General features: G+C 48.2%; 2 protein-coding genes across 3 annotated transcripts in view; one reads left to right on the top strand and one right to left on the bottom strand.

Annotated features, from left to right (window-relative positions):
- LOC134984890 (oocyte zinc finger protein XlCOF22-like) overlaps positions 1-20,391 on the bottom strand; it is a 59,777-nt gene extending 39,386 nt beyond the window's left edge. For both annotated transcript variants that reach the window (XM_063950366.1, XM_063950365.1), the window contains exons 1-5: positions 20,265-20,391; positions 4,376-4,578; positions 3,047-3,125; positions 2,831-2,928; positions 2,351-2,696 (exon numbers count right to left, since the gene is read on the bottom strand). In XM_063950366.1, coding sequence (XP_063806436.1) covers positions 2,351-2,696; positions 2,831-2,928; positions 3,047-3,080 — 478 coding nt within the window. In that variant the 5' untranslated portion in view covers positions 3,081-3,125; positions 4,376-4,578; positions 20,265-20,391. The remainder of the gene's footprint in view (positions 1-2,350; positions 2,697-2,830; positions 2,929-3,046; positions 3,126-4,375; positions 4,579-20,264) is intronic.
- A 212-nt stretch (positions 20,392-20,603) lies between these two features.
- The window catches only part of LOC134984865 (oocyte zinc finger protein XlCOF6.1-like), a 36,884-nt gene continuing 36,832 nt past the window's right edge, over positions 20,604-20,655 (top strand). Inside the window, exon 1 of the mRNA XM_063950340.1 lies at positions 20,604-20,652. The gene's annotated coding sequence lies outside the window, so the exon portion shown is untranslated. The remainder of the gene's footprint in view (positions 20,653-20,655) is intronic.

Genomic DNA, 20,655 nt, shown 5'->3' on the forward strand with positions numbered 1-20,655 from the left:
TACACCAGAGAGTGTGGGGAGGAGACTGGTCAGATCTCTGGGCTGGTAACACACAGTGACATGATGTGAGGGTGACAGCAGGAGTATAATAGGGGCTGATGTCTCCTGATGTATGAGATACACCAGAGAGTGTGGGGAGGAGACTGGTCAGATCTCTGGGCTGGTAACACACAGTGACATGATGTGAGGGGGAGAGCAGGAGGATAATAGAGGCTGATGTCTCCTGATGTATGAGATACACCAGAGAGTGTGGGGAAGAGACTGCTCAGATCTCTGGGCTGGTAACACACAGTGACATGATGTGAGGGGGAGAGCAGGAGTATAATAGAGGCCGATGTCTCCTGATGTATGAGATACACCAGAGAGTGTGGGGAGGAGACTGGTCAGATCTCTGGGCTGGTAACACACAGTGACATGATGTGAGGGGGAGAGCAGGAGTATAATAGGGGCTGATGGATCCTGATGTATGAGATACACCAGAGAGTGTGGGGAGGAAACTGGTCAGATCTCAGGGCTGGTAACACACAGTGACATGATGTGAGGGGGAGAGCAGGAGTATAATAGGGGCTGATGGCTCCTGATGTATGAGATACACCAGAGAGTGTGGGGAGGAGACTGGTCAGATCTCTCGGCTTGTGACACAGTGACATGATGTGAGGGGGAGAGCAGGAGTATAATAGGGGCTGATGGCTCATGATGTATGAGATACACCAGAGAGTGTGGGGAGGAGACTGGTCAGATCTCTCGGCTTGTGACACAGTGACATGATGTGAGGGGGAGAGCAGGAGTATAATAGGGGCTGATGGCTCCTGATGTATGAGATACACCAGAGAGTGTGGGGTGGAGACTGGTCAGATCTCTGGGCTGGTAACACACAGTGACATGATGTGAGGGGGAGAGCAGAAGTATAATAGGGCCTGATGGCTCCTGATGTATGAGATACACCAGTGAGTGTGGGGAAAAGACTGCTCAGATCTCTGGACTGGTAACACACAGTGACATGATGTGAGGGGGAGAGTAGGAGTATAATAGGGGCAGATGGCTCCTGATGTATGAGATACACCAGAGAGTGTGGGAAGGAGACTGGTCAGATCTCTGGGCTGGTAACACAGTGACATGATGTGAGGGGAAGAGCAGCAGTATAATAGGGGCTGATGGCTCCTGATGTATGAGATATACCAGAGAGTGTGGGGAGGAGACTGGTCAGATCTCTGGGCTGGTCAGTGGCATGATGTGAGGGGAGAGCAGGAGTATAATAGGGGCTGATGGCTCCTGATGTATGAGATACACCAGAGAGTGTGGGGAGGAGACTGCTCAAATCTCTGGGCTGGTAACACACAGTGACATGATGTGAGGGTAACAGCAGGAGTATAATAGGGGCTGATGGCTCCTGATGTATGAGATACACCTGAGAGTGTGGGGAGGAGACTGGTCAGATCTCTGGGCTGGTAACACACAGTGACATGATGTGAGGGGGGGAGCAGGAGTATAATAGGGGCTGATGAATCCTGATGTATGAGATACACCAGAGAGTGTGGGGAAGAGACTGGTCAGATCTCTGGGCTGGTAACACACAGTGAAATGATGTGATGGGGAGAGCAGGAGTATAATAGGGGTTGATGGCTCCTGATGTATGAGATACACCAGAGAGTGTGGGGAGGAGACTGGTCAGATCACTGGGCTGGTAACACACAGTGACATGATGTGAGGGGGAGAGCAGGAGGATAATAGAGGCTGATGTCTCCTGATGTATGAGATACACCAGAGAGTGTGGGGAGGAGACTGGTCAGATTTCTGGGCTGGTAACACACAGTGACATGATGTGAGGGGGAGAGCAGGAGGATAATAGAGGCTGATGTCTCCTGATGTATGAGATACACCAGAGAGTGTGGGGAGGAGACTGGTCAGATTTCTGGGCTGGTAACACACAGTGACATGATGTGAGGGGGAGAGCAGGAGGATAATAGAGGCTGATGTCTCCTGATGTATGAGATACACCAGAGAGTGTGGGGTGGAGACTGGTCAGATCTCTGGGCTGGTAACACACAGTGACATGATGTGAGGGGGAGAGCAGGAGTATAATAGGGGCTGATGGCTCCTGATGTATGAGATACACCAGAGTGTGGGGAGGAGACTGGTCAGATCTCTGGGCTGGTAACACACAGTGACATGATGTGAGGGGGAGAGCAGGAGTATAATATGGGCTGATGGCTCCTGACTCCACCACTGGGAAAATACATTTTCCTCATTAGTTTGTACTGACAGAGGAGGCTGTAGGATAAGAGATTGCTGTAGTGATTGAGCAAGGAGAATATGTGACTCTTTTCTGTAATAAGTGTTTATTACTCACCTGTGCTGATATCTGTAGGGATCTCCTCCTCCTTACACTGCTGATCACCCCTCACATACGTCTCTTCTTCTCCCTCTATATCTTCTGCCTTTATATCAGTCACATACGTCTCTTCTTCTCCCTCTGTATCTTCTGCCTTCATATCAGTCACATACGTCTCTTCTTCTCCCTCTATATCTTCTGCCTTTATATCAGTCACATACGTCTCTTCTTCTCCCTTTATATCTTCTGCCTTTATATCAGTCACATACGTCTCTTCTTCTCCCTCTATTTCTTCTGTCTTCATATCAGTCACATACGTCTCTTCTTCTCCCTCTATATCTTCTGCCTTCATATCAGTCATGTACTATAATGACATTTGCAAACAGATTAAACGGAGGTGAAACAGTATAATATCAGTGTATAAGACACACAGCTCCTCTACAGATCATATAGTGACAGTCACTTTGGTATATTGGTGAGACCCTAAATCCCACTTACCTGATCCTCCTGTGGGATCCTGTGATTCTCCTCTGTACAATCCTGGGAATACAGAGGACGGGGACATCTCTCTGGGGTATCTCTGTTACTGGGCCCATCTGTAGGAGACACACAGTGACTGAGTACAGTGTATATATGTGATTATCAGGTGATGTGAGTATATAGGGGCCCCCATACCTGCTCTCCCCTGTACAATACATGACAGTCTCCTCTTACCAAGTGATGTTAGGGGCTGGTGATTCTCCATCATCACGTCCTTGTACAGACCCCTGTGTTCCTCTATATACTCCCCCTCCTGCATGGAGACATAGACAGTGGCATCCTGACACCTTATAGGAACCTGACACACACAGTGATACAGTCATCACCCAGACACATCCCCCTGTGTTACTGTATAATGCCCCATTCCCAGCAGTCACCTCTCCAGTCATCACCCAGACACGCCCCCTGGTGTTACTGTATAATGCCCCATTCCCAGCAGTAACCTCTCCAGTCATCATCCAGACACGCCCCCTGGTGTTACTGTATAATGCCCCATTCCCAGCAGTCACCTCTCCAGTCATCACCCAGACACATCCCCTGGTGTTACTGTATAATGTCCCATTCACGGCAGTCACCTCTCCAGTCATCACCCAGACACGTCCCCCTGGTGTTACTGTATAATGTCCCATTCCCAGCAGTCACCTCTCCAGTCATCACCCAGACACTTCCCCTGGTGTTACTGTATAATGTCCCATTCCCAGCAGTCACCTCTCCAGTCATCACCCAGACACGTCCCCCTGCTGTTACTGTATAATGTCCCATTCCCAGCAGTCACCTCTCCGGTCATCACCCAGACACATTCCCTGGTGTTACTGTATAATGTCCCATTCCCAGCAGTCACCTCTCCAGTCATCACCCAGACACGTCCCCTGGTGTTACTGTATAATGCCCCATTCCCAGCAGTCACCTCTACAGTCATCACCCAGACACGTCCCCTGGTGTTACTGTATAATGTCCCATTCCCAGCAGTCATCTCTCCAGTCATCAACTAGACACATCCCCTGGTGTTACTGTATAATGTCCCATTCCCAGCAGTCACCTCTCCAGTCATCACCCAGACACGTCCCCTTGGTGTTACTGTATAATGTCCCATTCCCAGCAGTCACCTCTCTGGTCATCACCCAGACACATTCCCTGGTGTTACTGTATAATGTCCCATTCCCAGCAGTCACCTCTCCAGTCATCACCCAGACACTTCCCCTGGTGTTACTGTATAATGTCCCATTCCCAGCAGTCACCTCTCCAGTCATCACCCAGACACGTCCCCCTGGTGTTACTGTATAATGTCCCATTCCCAGCAGTCACCTCTCCGGTCATCACCCAGACACATTCCCTGGTGTTACTGTATAATGTCCCATTCCCAGCAGTCACCTCTCCAGTCATCACCCAGACACGTCCCCTGGTGTTACTGTATAATGCCCCATTCCCAGCAGTCACCTCTCCAGTCATCACCCAGACACGTCCCCTGGTGTTACTGTATAATGCCCCATTCCCAGCAGTCACCTCTACAGTCAGCAGCTGAATGATCTTGTTGGTGAGTTCCAGGATCTTCTGGTCATTGTGTCTCTTATGTATCAGTGAGTCAGTAAGTGAGGTGGAGGCACCGTGATGGGGCTCTAGGTCCTGCTTAGTCCACCTGCAACACGAGGATGGTTGCTGGGGTTCTCATGCTCACCGAATGTCTTCTTCACTATGGTGTAATCCTGCTAAATGGGGGAGACATCAATATCACTGTAAATACTCCCAGATCTCCTCAACTCTCCAGTCATGTCCCTGTATTATTATTATAGATATAAGTAATGTCATAGTGACATTCCAATATCCCCTCACCTCCGCAGTCATGTCCCTGTATTATTACTATAGTTATAAGTGGCGTCACTGTGAAGCTCCCAGATCCCCTCACCTCCCCAGTCACATCTCTGTATTATCACTATAGTTCAAAGTGATGTAAATGTGATGCTTCCAGATCACCCTCACCCCCAGTCATGTCCCTGTATTATTACTATAGATGTAATTGATGTTACTGTGACATTCTCAGATCCCCTCACCTCCCAGTCATGTCCCTGTATTATTACTATAGATATAAGTGATGTCACTGAGATGCTCCAAGATCCCCCTCACCTCCCCAGTCATGTCCCTGTATTACTATAGATGTAATTGATGTCACACTGACATTCTCAGATCCCCTCACCTCCCCAGTCATGTCCCTGTATTATTACTATAGATGTAATTGATGTCACTGTGACATTCCCAGATGTACTCACCTTCCCAGTCATGTCCCTGTATTATTATTATAATAAATATGTGATGTAACTGTGACATTCCCGCATCCCCTCACCTCCCCAGTCATGTCCCTGTATTATCACTATAGATATAAGTGATGTCACTGTGAAGCTCCCAGACCCCCTCACCTCCCCAGTCATGTCCCTGTATTATCACTATAGATATAAGTGATGTCACTGTGAAGCTCCCAGACCCCCTCACCTCCCCAGTCATGTCCCTGTATTATCACTATAGATATAAGTGATGTCACTGTGAAGCTCCCAGACCTCCTCACCTCCTTATTCATGTCCCTGTATTATCACTATAGATATAAGTGATGTCACTGTGTCTCTCCCAGACCTCCTCACCTCCACATTCGTGTCCTTGTATTATTACTATAGATATAAGTGGTGTCACTGTGAAGCTCCCAGATCCCCTCACCTCCCCAGTCACATCCCTGTATTATCACTATAGTTAAAAGTGATGTAAATGTGATGCTCCCAGATCACCCTCACCCCCAGTCATGTCCCTGTATTATTACTATAGATGTAATTGATGTCACTGTGACATTCTCAGATCCCCTCACCTCCCAGTCATATTCCTGTATTATTACTATAGATATAAGTGATGTCACTGAGACGCTCCCAGATCCCCCTCACCTCCCCAGTCATGTCCCTGTATTATTACTATAGATATAAGTGACATCACTGTGACATCACCACCACTCCAAATGTATAATACTATTATTATTATTATTATTATTAAGACACCACAAGCTGCTGTCCCTGTATAATAATAACCATACACAAAAACCTGCTCCCCCCGTATTATAATAATAACAACAGGACACCCCATTCAGCTCTCCATTTATAGTTATAATAAAATGACACCACAGGCTGCTCCCTCTGCAAAAAAATAATAATAATAGAACACAACAGGCTACTACCTTCTGTATAACAATAACAACAGGACACCACAGCCTGCTTCCCCTGTATAATAATAATGACAGGACACCACAGGCTGCTGCTCCTGCATAATAATAATAATAATAATAATAATAATAAGTGGACACCACTAGCTACTCCTTCTTTATAATATTAATAATAGGACAACATAGGCTGCTCCTCCTGTATAATAATAATAATAATAATAATAAGAATAATAATAACAGCATGCCACAGGCTGATCCCCTGTCTAAAAATAATAACAACAACTGCACACCACAGGCTACTCCCCCTGTATAATAATAATGACAGGACACCACAGGCTGCTGCTCCTGCATAATAATAATAATAATAATAATAATAATAAGTGGACACCACTAGCTACTCCTTCTTTATAATATTAATAATAGGACAACATAGGCTGCTCCTCCTGTATAATAATAATAATAATAATAACAGCATGCCACAGGCTGATCCCCTGTCTAAAAATAATAACAACAACTGCACACCACAGGCTACTCCCCCTGTATAATAGGATTTTAATACCTACAGGTAAATCCTTTTCTCTTAGTCCGTAGAGGATGCTGGGGTCATCATTAGAACCATGGGGTATAGACGGGATCCGCAGGAGATTTGGGCACTTTAAGACTTTGAAAGGGTGTGAACTGGCTCCTCCCTCTGTGCCCCTCCTCCAGACTCCCATTATAGGAACTGTGCCCAGGGAGACGGACATTTCGAAGAAAGGATTTATTGTTAAACTAAGGTGAGATCCATACCAGCTCACACCTCAACCATACCGCAGAACATGGCATTCAACAGAACACAGGCCAACGGCATGAACAATTGCAGCAACAGGCTGACAAGAAACGTAACACTATGCTGGGGGAAGAGAGATGCAGATGCACACTTTATTAATAGGATGTGCAATCCAGGTTCCCCCCTTTTTTCCACTATATTTGTGTATATATTGTACACTGGAAGGCCGGCTTCCTTCCTCTGGATTGGCACTCCTCCCATTCACCCTCAGGTGTTTTAATTGGCTGGGTTCCTGCATCTCAGATCACACATTGATAAGGCCCTATTTAGAGGTAAGTCCTGTATAAATTTATAGAATGTGATAATATTAGGGATGTTAGGGACCCATGTGATGAAGTCACCTGGCCGCGGTACATGGGCCCGCATATTTGCGCAAATGTGTGCTAAGAACTTCAATTATACTCCATGGTGGTCATTCCGAGTTGTTCGCTCGGTAAATTTCTTCGCATCGCAGCGATTTTCCGCTTAGTGCGCATGCGCAATGTCCGCACTGCGACAAGTAAATTTGCTAAGAAGTTTGGTATTTTACTCACGGTATTACGAGGTATTTTCTTTGTTCTGGTGATTGGAGTGTGATTGACAGTAAGTGGGTGTTTCTGGGCGGAAACAGGCCGTTTTATGGGTGTGTGCGGAAAAACGCTACCGTTTCTGGGAAAAACGCGGGAGTGGCTGGAGAAACGGAGAAGTGTCTGGGCGAACGCTGGGTGTGTTTGTGACGTCAAACCAGGAACGACAAGCACTGAACTGATCGCAGATGCCGAGTAATTCTGGAGCTACTCAGAAACTGCTGAGAAGTGTCTATTCGCAATTTTGAGAATCTTTCGTTCACAATTCTACTATGCTAAGATTCACTCCCAGTAGGCGGCGGCTTAGCTTGTGCAAAGCTGCTAAAAGCAGCTTGTGAGTGAACAACTCGGAATGACCACCCATGTTAATTGTGAGGGTTTATTTAAATTATTTTTATTATCAGTGTTCTTAGTGCTAAGAGTGTGCATCTGCATCTCTCTTCCCCCAGCATAGTAGTAGAAGCCTCAGCATGATAGCACCTCTTGATATCTTTAGTAATAGGATGTGCAATCCAGGTTCCGCCCTTAAGAAACGTAACACAGCATATGTTTAACCATAACTATTAACTGCAGATACAGTACGCACTGGGACGGGCGCCAAGCATCCTCCACGGACTAAGAGAAAAGGATTTACCGGTAAGTATTAAAATCCTATTTTCTCACACATCCTGGAGGATGCTGGGGTCACCATTAGAACCATGGGATTATACCAAAGCTCTAGAATGGATGGGAGAGTGCGGACGACTCTGCAGCACCGATTGACCAAACGTAAGGTCTCCATCGGCCAAGGTGTCAAACTTATAGAACTGTGCAAAAGTGTTTGGCCCCGACCAAGTAGCTGCTCAGCAAAGTTGCAATGCCGAGACCCCCCGGGCAGCCACCCAGGATGAGCCCACCTTCCTAGTGGAATGGGCCTTCACTGATTCCGGCTATGGCAATCCAGCAGTGGAATGGGCCTGCTGAATCGTGTTACAGATACAGCGCGCAATGGTCTGCTTGAAAGCAGGACACCCAACCTTGTTGGGAGCATACAGGACAAATAGAGCTTCTGTTTTTCTGAAGTGAGCCGTTCTGGTGACTTAAATCTTTAAAGCTCTGACCACATCCAGAGATTTTGAATCAACGAAGGCATCAGTAGCCACAGGTACCACGATAGGTTGGTTATGTGGAAAGAGGAAACCACCTTTGGGAAAAATTGCTGACGTGTCCTCAATTCAGCTCTATCTTCATGGAAGATCAAATAAGGGCTCTTGTGAGACAAGGCCGCCAACTCAGACACCCACCTTGCAGATGCCAAGGCCAACAGGATGACCACTTTCCAAGTGAGGAATTTCAACACCACCTTCCATAAAGGTTCAAACCAATGTGATTGAAGGAACTGCAACACCACATTAAGATCCCATGGTGCCAATGGAGGTTGGATGTGCAATACGCCCTTCAGGAAAGTCTGAACTTCTGGAAGGGAGGCCAATTGTTTCTGAAAGAAAATCGATAAGGCTGAAATCTGAACCTTGATTGAGCCCAATTTTAGGCCCGCATCCACACCTGCTTGTAGAAAATGGGGAAACCTTCCTAGCTGAAACTCTTCCGTAAGAGCCTTCTTGGATTCACACCAAGACACATATTTTCTCCAAATATGGTGGTAATGTATAGACGTTACCCCTTTTCTGGCCTGAATAAGTGTGGGAATGACTTCACTGAGAATAACCTTACATGCTAGGATTTTGCGTTCATTTGCCACGCCGTCAAACGTAGCCGCGGTAAGTCCTAATACACGCACAGAGGCCAGGGATCTCCGATGAGTAAGTCCTGAAGATCTGGATACCAAGCCCTCCTTGGCCAGTCTGGAACTATGAGGATCGCTCGGATCTTTGTTCTTCTTATGATCTTTAGAACTTTTGGAATGAGAGGAAGTGAAGGCAATACATACACCGACTGAAACACCCACGGTGTCACGAGAGCATCCACTGCAATCGCTTGAGGGTCCCTTGACATGGAACAATATCTCTGAAGCTTCTTGTTGAGACGAGAAGCCATCATGTCTACTTGAGGAGTTCCCCAATGACCTGTCACCTCTGCGAAGACTTCTTGGTGGAGGCCCCACTCTCCTGGATGGAGATCGTGTCTGCTGAGGAAGTCTGCTTCCCAGATGTCCACTCCTGGAATGAAGATTGCTGACAGAGCGTTTGTATGCTTTTCCGCCCAGCGAAAAATCCTTGTGGCTTCTGCCATCGCCGCTCTGCTTTTCGTTCCGCCCTGACGGTTTATGTACGCTACTGCTGTTACATTGTCTGACTGGATCAGTACAGGTAGATCTCGAAGAAGATGTTCCACTTGTAGGAGGCCGTTGTAAATTTCCCTTAGCTCCAGAACATTATGTGGAGACAAGTCTCCTGACTTGACCATCTTCCTTGAAAGTTTTCTCCCATGGTGACTGCCCCCCAGCCTCGGAGGCTTGCATCCGTGGTCACTAGGATCCAGTCCTGTATCCCGAACCTGTGCCTCTCTAGGAGGTGAGAGCTGTGCAGCCACCACATGAGTGATACCCTCGTCTTGGACGACAGGATTATCTGCTGGTGCATGTGTAGACGGGACCCGGACCACTTGTTCAAGAGGTCGCGCTGGAACACTCTAGCATGTAACCTGCCAAACTGAATGGCCTCGTAGGCCACAACCCTCTTCCCCAGCAACCGAATGCATTGATGGATTGACACTCTTGGTGGTTTCAGAATTTGTTGACCAGACTCTGAAGTTCCAGAGCCTTTTCCACAGGAAGAAAGACTCTCTGTAGTTCTGTGTCCAATATCATTCCCAAAAATGACAACCGCATCGTCGGAATCAACTGTGATTTTGGCAAGTTTAGGAACCAACCATGTTGTTGAAGAACTGTCATGGAGAGTGCAACGTTCCGGACCAACTGGTCCCTGGATCTCGCCTTTATCAGGAGATCGTTCAAGTATGGGATAATTGTGACTCCTTGCTTGCGAAGGAGAACAATCATCTCCGCCATTAATTTGGTGAAAATCCTCGGAGCCGTGGATGGACCAAACGGCAACGTTTGAAATTGGTATTGACACTCCTGAATTGCAAATCTCAGGTAAGCCTGGTGTGGAGGATAAATGGGAACATGTAAGTAGGCATCTTTTATGTCCACCGACACCATAAAATCCCCTTCCTCCAGGCTGGAGATCACTGCTCGGTGATCACTGCTCGGTGAGACATCTTGAATTTGATTCTCATTAGGTAGAAATTCAGAGATTTCATGTTATAGGATTGGTCTGACCGAGACGTCCGGCTTCGGGACCACAAACAGGCTCGAATAAAAACCTTCTCCCTGTTGTGACTGGGGAACCTTAATGATAACTTGATTTTAACACAATTTTTGTATTGCGTCACAAATTACCTCCCTGTCCGGAAGAAAAGCTGGTAAGGCCGATTTGAAAAAACGGAGAGGGGGGACATCTTGAAACTCCAGCTAGTACCCTTGGGATACTATTTGTAAAATCCAAGGGTCTAGGTTCGAACGAACCCAAAACTGACTTAAAAATTTGAGACGGGCCCCCACCAGTGCGGACTCCCGCATAGGAGCCCCGACATCATGCGGTGGAATTGGCAGAAGCCTGGGAGGACTTCTGCTCCTGGGAGCCTGACAAGGCTGGAGATCGTTTACCTCTTCCCCTTCCTCTAATAGCAAGGAAGGAAGAACCTCGGCCATTTCTGAATTTATTGGGCCGAAAGGATTGCATCTGATAATGGTACGTTTTCTTTTGTTGTGGAGGAACATAAGGTAAAAAGAATGAATTACCCGCGGTAGCCTAGACTCCAAATCATCAAGGCCGTCTCCAAATAAGGCCTTACTTTTATATGGTAGAGATTCCGTACTTTTCTTGTAGTCAGCATCAGCATTCCATTGGTGAATCCACAACGCACGCCTAGCTGAGACAGCCATGGCATTGGCCTTTGATCCCAAAAGACCAATAACTCTCGCAGCTTCCTTAAGGTATGCTGCAGCGTCCTTGATATAACCCAGTGTCAAGAGGATACTATCCCTATCTAGGGTATCTATATCAGATGACAAATTATCTGCCCACTTTTTGATAGCACTACTTACCCACGCAGACTCAATGACAGGTCGGAGTAGTGTACCCGTGGTCACATAAATGGACTTCAATGTAGTTTCTTGTTTACGATCCGCAGGATCCTTATGGGCCGCCGTGTCAGGTGACGGGAGAGCCAACTTTTCAGACAAATGAGACATGGCCTTGTCCACAGTGGGGGGTGACTCCCACTTTTCCCTATCCGTCGAGGGAAACGGATAAGCTGCCATAATTCTTTTGGGAATCTGAAACTTTTTGTCAGGACCGTCCCAAACTTTTTCAAATAGCGTGTTCAGTTCATGAGAGGGATGAAACGATATCTCAGGTTTCCTTTGTTTATACATACAGACCCTTTTATCAGGGACAGCCAGGTCCTCCGTGATATGTAATACATCTTTAACCACCACAATCATGTACTGAATGCTTTTTGCCAATTTTGGGTCTAACCTGGAATCGCTATAGTCAACACTGGAATCAGTGTCCGTGTCGGTATCAGTGTCTGCCAACTGGGCCAACGTACGTTTTTGTGACCCTGAGGGGACCTGACTTTGGAATAACATATCCCCCACAGATTTCTTCCATGCCTGGGTCTGAGACTCAGACTTATCTAGCCTCTTACTAATAAGAGGAACACATTTACCCAATCAGGAGTCGGCGGTGCCGACAGGGTCACCCCCGCAGCCGTTTGTGTCCCTAATACAGCCTCCTCCAGGGAAGAGCCTTCAGCCTCAGACATGTCGACACACGTGCACCAAACACCCACAGACACACCGGGCATATAGGGGACAGACCCACAGTAGAGTCTGTCAGAGAGACACAGAAATTTGCCAGCTCACAACCCAGCACCAAATCACCGGTTCTGAAACACTAAAGAATGCCCCAGACCTGCAGCGCTTTATATTAAATAGATATATATACATATATTGCACCAATATTTCTGTGCCCCCCCCCCTCCGTTTTGCACCGATACTTATTCAGAATTGTGAGGAAGGACCAGCGTCTCTGCAGCCTGTGTAGCGGAAAATGGCGCTGAGCGAGCTGTGAGGACGAAGCTCCACCCCTTAATGGCGCGGTTCAGTCCCGCTTTTTTTAAATATATATTTATACTGGCGGGGGTTAGGACAGTACCTAGGCACTTATGTCCCCTTTTGCCAGTTTATTTTGAGGCTTTTCTGCTGCCCATGGCACCCCCTGCTCCCCCCCCCTGCACCCTGTAGTGCTGCTGTGTGTGTGGGTGCATGGCGCGCAGCGTGTGATCGCTGTGCTGTACCTCAGAATGCCGTCACTGAGGTCTTCTTGATCTTCTTCTACTCACCTGTCTTCTGACTTCTGGCTCTGTAAGGGGGGTGACGGCCGGCTCTGGGAACAAGCATCTAGGCGTACCTAGTGATCAGACCCTCAGGAGCTAATGGTGTCCTGTAGCCAGAAGCAGAGCCATTGAACTCACAGAAGTAGGTCCTGCTTCTCTCACCTCAGTCCCACGATGCAGGGAGACTATTGCCAGCAGTCCTCCCTGAAAATAAAAAACCTAACATAAGTTTTTCCGGGAAACTCAGTAGAGCTCCCTGTAGTGCGTCCAGTCTCACTGGGCACATTTCTAAAACTGGAGTCTGGAGGAGGGGCATAGAGGGAGGAGCCAGTTCACACCCAAAGTCTTAAAGTGCCCATGTCTCCTGCGGATCCCGTCTATACCCCATGGTACTAATGGTGACCCCAGCATCCTCTAGGACGTATGAGAAAATAATAATAATAATAATGCTGCCACTGTATAATAATAACAGGACACCACAGGCTGCTCCTCCTGTATAATACCAGGACACTACAGGCTGCTCCTACTGTATAATAACAGGACACCACAGGCTGCTCCCCCTGTATAATAATAATAATAATAATAATAATAATAATAATAGGACACCACTGGCCGCTCCCCCTGTTTAATAATAGTACACCATAGGCTGCTCCTCCTGTATAATAATAACAGGACACCACAGGCTGATCCTCCCGTATTATAATAATAACAACAACAACAGGACACCCCAGGCTGCTCCTCCTGTATAATACCAGGACACTACAGGCTGCTCCTACTGTATAATAATAATAATAATAAGAAGAATTTACTTACCGATAATTCTATTTCTCGTAGTCCGTAGTGGATGCTGGGACTTCCGTAAGGACCATGGTGATAGCGGCTCCGCAGGAGACTGGGCACAAAGTAAAAGCTTTAGTACTACCTGGTGTGCACTGGCTCCTCCCCCTATGACCCTCCTCCAAGCCTCAGTTAGGATACTGTGCCCGGACGAGCGTACACAATTAGGAAGGATTAATGAATCCCGGGTAAGACTCATACCAGCCACACCAATCACACCGTACAACTTGTGATCTGAACCCAGTTAACAGTATGATAACAGAGGAGCCTCTGGATAGATGGCTCACAACAATAATAACCCGATTATTGTAACAATAACTATGTACAAGTATTGCAGACAATCCGCACTAGGGATGGGCGCCCAGCATCCACTACGGACTACGAGAAATAGAATTATCGGTAAGTAAATTCTTATTTTCTCTGACGTCCTAGTGGATGCTGGGACTTCCGTAAGGACCATGGGGATAATACCAAAAGCTCCCAAACGGGCGGGAGAGTGCGGATGACTCTGCAGCACCACCGAATGAGAGAACTCCAGGTCCTCCTCAGCCAGGGTATCAAATTTGTAGAATTTAGCAAACGTGTTTGCCCCTGACCAAGTAGCTGCTCGGCAAAGTTGTAAAGCCGAGACTCCTCGGGCAGCCGCCCAGGATGAGCCCACCTTCCTTGTGGAGTGGGCATTTACAGATTTTGGCTGTGGCAGGCCTGCCACAGAATGTGCAAGCTGAATTGTACTACAAATCCAACGAGCAATCGTCTGCTTTGAAGCAGGAGCACCCAGTTTGTTGGGTGCATACAGAATAAACAGCGAGTCAGATTTTCTGACTCCAGCCGTCCTGGAAACATATATTTTCAGGGCCCTGACTACGTCCAGTAACTTGGAGTCCTCCAAGTCCCTAGTAGCCGCAGGCACCACAATAGGTTGGTTCATGTGAAAACCTGAAACCACCTTTGGGAGAAATTGAGGACGAGTCCTCAATTCTGCCCTATCTGAATGAAAAATTAGGTAAGGGCTTTTATACGATAAAGCCGCCAATTCTGAAACCCGCCTGGCTGAAGCCAGCGCTAACAGCATTACCACCTTCCATGTGAGATATTTCAAGTCCACAGTGGTAAGTGGTTCAAACCAATGTGATTTTAGGAACCCCAAGACCACATTGAGATCCCAAGGTGCCACTGGTGGCACAAAAGGAGGCTGTATATGCAGTACTCCTTTGACAAATGTCTGAACTTCAGGCACTGAAGCCAGTTCTTTTTGGAAGAAGATCGACAGGGCCGAAATTTGAACCTTAATGGATCCTAATTTTAGGCCCATAGACAGTCCTGCTTGCAGGAAATGTAAGAAACGACCCAGTTGAAATTTTTCTGTGGGGGCCTTCTTGGCCTCACACCACGCAACATATTTTCGCCAAATGCGGTGATAATGTTTAGCAGTTACATCCTTCCTGGCCTTAATCAGGGTAGGGATGACTTCATCTGGAATGCCTTTTTCCTTTAGGATCCGGCGTTCAACCGCCATGCCGTCAAACGCAGCCGCGGTAAGTCTTGGAACAGACAAGGTCCCTGCTGGAGCAGGTCCTTTCTTAGAGGTAGAGGCCACGGATCCTCCGTGAGCATCTCTTGCATTTCCGGGTACCAAGTTCTTCTTGGAATGAGAGGCAGAGGAGGGAACACATACACCGACTGGTACACCCACGGTGTTACCAGAGCGTCCACCGCTATTGCCTGAGGGTCCCTTGACCTTGCGCAATATCTGTCCAGTTTTTTGTTGAGATGGGACGCCATCATGTCCACCTTTGGTTTTTCCCAACGGTTTACGATCAGTTGGAAGACTTCTGGGTGAAGTCCCCACTCCCCCGGGTGGAGGTCGTGTCTGCTGAGGAAGTCTGCTTCCCAGTTGTCCACTCCCGGAATGAACACTGCTGACAGTGCTACCACATGATTTTCCGCCCATCGGAGAATCCTTGCAGCTTCTGCCATTGCCCTCCTGCTTCTTGTGCCGCCCTGTCTGTTGACGTGGGCGACTGCCGTGATGTTGTCCGATTGGATCAATACCGACTGTCCCTGAAGCAGAGGCCTTGCTTGACTTAGGGCATTGTAAATGGCCCTCAGTTCCAGGATATTTATGTGGAGAGACGTTTCCATGCTTGACCACAAGCCTTGGAAATTTTTTCCCTGTGTGACTGCTCCCCAGCCTCTCAGGCTGGCATCCGTGGTCACCAGCATCCAATCTTGAATGCCGAATCTGCGGCCCTCTAGAAGATGAGCACTCTGTAACCACCACAGGAGAGAAACCCTTGTCCTTGGAGATAGGGTAATCCGCTGATGCATCTGAAGATGCGATCCGGACCATTTGTCCAGCAGATCCCACTGAAACGTTCTTGCATGGAATCTTCCGAATGGAATTGCTTCGTACGAAGCCACCATTTTTCCCAGGACTCTTGTGCACTGATGCACTGACACCTGGCCTGGTTTTAGGAGGTTCCTGACTAGCTCGGATAACTCCCTGGCCTTCTCCTCCGGGAGAAACACCTTTTTCTGAACTGTGTCCAGAATCATCCCCAGGAACAGTAGACGTGTTGTTGGAATCAGCTGTGATTTTGGAATATTTAGAATCCACCCGTGCTGACGTAATACTGCCTGAGACAGTGTTACTCCGAACTCCAACTGTTCCCTGGACCTTGCCCTTATCAGGAGATCGTCCAAGTAAGGGATAATTAAGACGCCTTTTCTTCGAAGAAGAATCATCATTTCGGCCATTACCTTGGTAAAGACCCGGGGTGCCGTGGACAATCCAAACGGCAGCGTCTGAAACTGATAATGACAGTTTTGTACCACAAACCTGAGGTACCCTTGGTGAGAAGGGTAAATTGGGACGTGAAGATAAGCATCTTTTATGTCCAGAGACACCATATAGTCCCCTTCTTCCAGGTTCGCTATCACTGCTCTGAGTGACTCCATCTTGAATTTGAACCTTTTTATGTAAGTGTTCAAGGATTTTAGATTTAAAATCGGTCTCACCGAGCCGTCCGGCTTCGGTACCACAAACAGCGTGGAATAATACCCCTTTCCTTGTTGTAGGAGGGGTACCCTGATTATCACCTGCTGGGAGTACAGCTTGTGAATAGCTTCCAATACAGCCTCCCTGTCGGAGGGAGACGTTGGTAGAGCAGACTTCAGGAATCTTCGAGGAGGAGACGTCTCGAATTCCAACTTGTACCCCTGTGATACTACCTGCAGGATCCAGGGGTCCACTTGCGAGTGAGCCCACTGCGCGGTGAAATTCTTGAGACGGGCCCCCACCGTGCCTGAGTCCGCTTGTAAAGCCCCAGCGTCATGCTGAAGACTTGGCAGAAGCGGGGGGGGCTTCTGCTCCTGGGAAGAAGCAGCCTGGTGCAGTCTTTTTCCCCTTCCTCTTCCGCGAGTCAGAAAGGAGTGGCCTTTCGCCCGCTTGTTCTTATGGGAACGAAAGGACTGAGTTTGAAAAGACGGTGTCTTTTTCTGCTGAGAGGTGACCTGGGGTAAAAAGGTAGATTTCCCAGCCGTTGCCGTGGCCACCAGGTCTGATAGACTGACCCCAAATAACTCCTCCCCTTTAAACGGCAATACTTCCATATGCCGTTTGGAATCAGCATCACCTGACCACTGTCGTGTCCACAAATTTCTTCTGGCAGAGATGGACATCGCACTTACTCTTGATGCCAGGGTGCAAATATCCCTCTGTGCATCTCGCATATATAGTAATGCATCTTTTAAATGCTCTATAGTCAATAAAATACTGTCCCTATCCAGGGTATCAATATTTTCAGTCAGGGAGTCCGACCATGCCACTCCAGCGCTGCACATCCAGGCTGAGGCGATTGCTGGTCGTAGTATAACACCAGTATGTGTGTATATACCTTTTAGGATATTTTCCAGCCTTCTATCAGCTGGTTCCTTGAGGGCGGCCGTATCAGGAGACGGTAACGCCACCTGTTTTGATAAGCGTGTGAGCGCCTTATCTACCCTAGGGGGTGTTTCCCAACGTGCCCTTACCTCTGGCGGGAAAGGGTACAGTGCCAATAATTTGTTAGAAATCAGCAGTTTTTTATCGGGGGAAACCCACGCTTTATCACACACCTCATTTAATTCATCTGACTCAGGAAAAACTACGGGTAGTTTTTTCACACCCCACATAATACCCTTCTTTGTGGTACTTGTAGTGTCAGAAATATTCAATGCCTCCTTCATTGCCGTGATCATGTAACGTGTGGCCCTACTGGACATTACGTTCGTCTCCTCACCGTCGACACTGGATTCAGTATCCGTGTCAGGGTCTGTGTCGACCAACTGAGGTAACGTGCGTTTTAGCGCCCCTGACGGTGTCTGAGACGCCTGGACAGGCACTAACTGATTTGCCGGCTGTCTCATGTCGTCAACAGTTTTCTGCAAAGTGCTGACATTGTCACGTAATTCTTTAAACACAATCATCCAGTCAGGTGTCGACTCCCTAGGGGGTGACATCACTAACCCAGGCAATTGCTCCGCCTCCACATAATTTTCCTCTTCATACATGTCGACACAACGTACTGACACCCAGCACACACACAGGGAATGGCTCTGATAGAGGACAGGACCCCACTAGCCCTTTGGGGAGACAGAGGGAGAGTTTGCCAGCACACACCAGAGCGCTATATATGTTCAGGGATAACCTTATATAAGTGTTACTCCCTTAATAGCTGCTGTATATATATATTAGCTGCCAATAGTGCCCCCCCTCTCTTGTTTTACCCTGTTTCTGTAGTGCAGTCTGCAGGGGAGAGTCAGGGAGCCGTCCTTCCAGCGGAGCTGTGAAAGAAAATGGCGCTTGTGTGCTGAGGAGATAGGCTCCGCCCCCTTCACGGCGGCCTTATCTCCCGCTTTTTTCTGGAACTGGCAGGGGTTAAATGCATCCATATAGCCCAGGAGCTATATGTGATGTATTCTTTTTCCACCTAAGGTATATACTGTTATATTGCGTCTCAGGGCGCTCCCCCCCCAGCGCCCTGCACCCTCAGTGACCGGAGTGTGAAGTGTGCTGAGAGCAATGGCGCACAGCTGCGGTGCTGTGCGCTACCTTATCTGAAGACAGGAAAGTCTTCTGCCGCCGCTTATCTCCGGACCTCTTCGCTCTTCTGGCTCTGTAAGGGGGCCGGCGGTGCGGCTCCGGGACCCATCCAAGCTGGGCCTGTGATCGTCCCTCTGGAGCTAATGTCCAGTAGCCAAGAAGCCCAATCCACTCTGCACGCAGGTGAGTTCGCTTCTTCTCCCCTTAGTCCCTCGATGCAGTGAGCCTGTTGCCAGCAGTACTCACTGAAAATAAAAAACCTATTTAAACTTTTACTCTAAGCAGCTCAGGAGAGCCACCTAGATTGCACCCTTCTCGGCCGGGCACAAAATCTTAACTGAGGCTTGGAGGAGGGTCATAGGGGGAGGAGCCAGTGCACACCAGGTAGTACTAAAGCTTTTACTTTGTGCCCAGTCTCCTGCGGAGCCGCTATCCCCATGGTCCTTACGGAAGTCCCAGCATCCACTAGGACGTCAGAGAAAATAATAATAGGACACCAATGGCTGCTCCCCCTGTTTAATAATAGCACACCACAGGCTGCTCCTCCTGTATAATAATAACAGGACACCACAGGCTGATCCTCCCGTATTATAATAATAACAACAACAACAACAACAGGACACCACAGGCTGCTCCTCCTGTCTATTATGACAACACAGGATGCTGCCCCTGTACATTATTGCAACACAGGCTGCTCCTCCTGTATACTATGACAACACAAGTTGTTACCCCTGTATATTATGACTACACAGGCCACTCCCCCTGTATACTATGACAACACAAGATGCTACCCCGTATATTATGACAGCACAGGATGCTACCCCTGTATATTATGACAACACAGGCTGCTCCTCCTGTATACTATGACAGCACAGGATACTACCCCTGTATATTATGACAACACAGGCCACTCTCCCTGTATATTATGACAACACAGGCTGCTCCTCCTGTATACTATGACAGCACAGGATACTACCCCTGTATATTATGACAACACAGGCCGCTCCTCCTGTATACTATGACAGCACAGGATACTACCCCTGTATATTATGACAACACAGGCTGCTCCCCCTGTATACTATGACAACACAGGCCGCTCCCCCTGTACAGCACAATGCCACAACACCTGTAATGTCCCGTGTATAGAATTACGGTAACGGTGGGGTCTGCACCACATGTATTACGGTAACGGCGGGGTCTGCGTCACCTGTATTACGGTAACGGCGGGGTCTGCACCTCCTGTATTACGGTAACGGCGGGGTCTGCTCCACCTGTATTACGGTAATGGCGGGGTCTGTGCCACCTGTATTACAGTAATAGGACACTAGAGTGTCAGCCACCTGTACAGGGATAATGCAGCACCAGAGGCTGCTCCAGCTGCACTATAACAAGGCACCAGAGGCTGCTCCCCCTGTAGTACAGAACCTGACACCAGAGCTGCTCAGCCTATAGAATAATAATAATAATATCATTACCTGCTGCCAGACACAGCAATGGCTGCTCTCTGCTCCTGCTGCCTTGTGGGAATGATAGAAGGAAGGCGGAGCTCAGACCAGGGGAAAATGGCCGCCGCTCCTGACGTCACTACACGGGCCAGGGAACCTATTGCTGCTGCCGGACTGGTCTACACGAAAATGGCCGCCGGCCTCTTGCACTGAGGACATGTATGTTAATAGTCATTACAGAGTGCTGGGCTTTGGGCGGGGTGGAGGAGGGGAGGGGCCAGTAACCAGGTAGCAGCCGTTGCCAATCATACCCTACTTCCTGCCTGTGCGTTCCACCTTACTTCCGGACTATGCGTTCCACATGCAGGAAGTGAGTTTTTATCGACTTGTGCAGCCTCCCAGTGTCCGTGGAGATCAGGTA

The sequence above is a fragment of the Pseudophryne corroboree genome (genome assembly GCF_028390025.1).
Source record: "Pseudophryne corroboree isolate aPseCor3 chromosome 3 unlocalized genomic scaffold, aPseCor3.hap2 SUPER_3_unloc_9, whole genome shotgun sequence".
Classification (NCBI taxonomy): Eukaryota; Metazoa; Chordata; class Amphibia; order Anura; family Myobatrachidae; genus Pseudophryne; species Pseudophryne corroboree.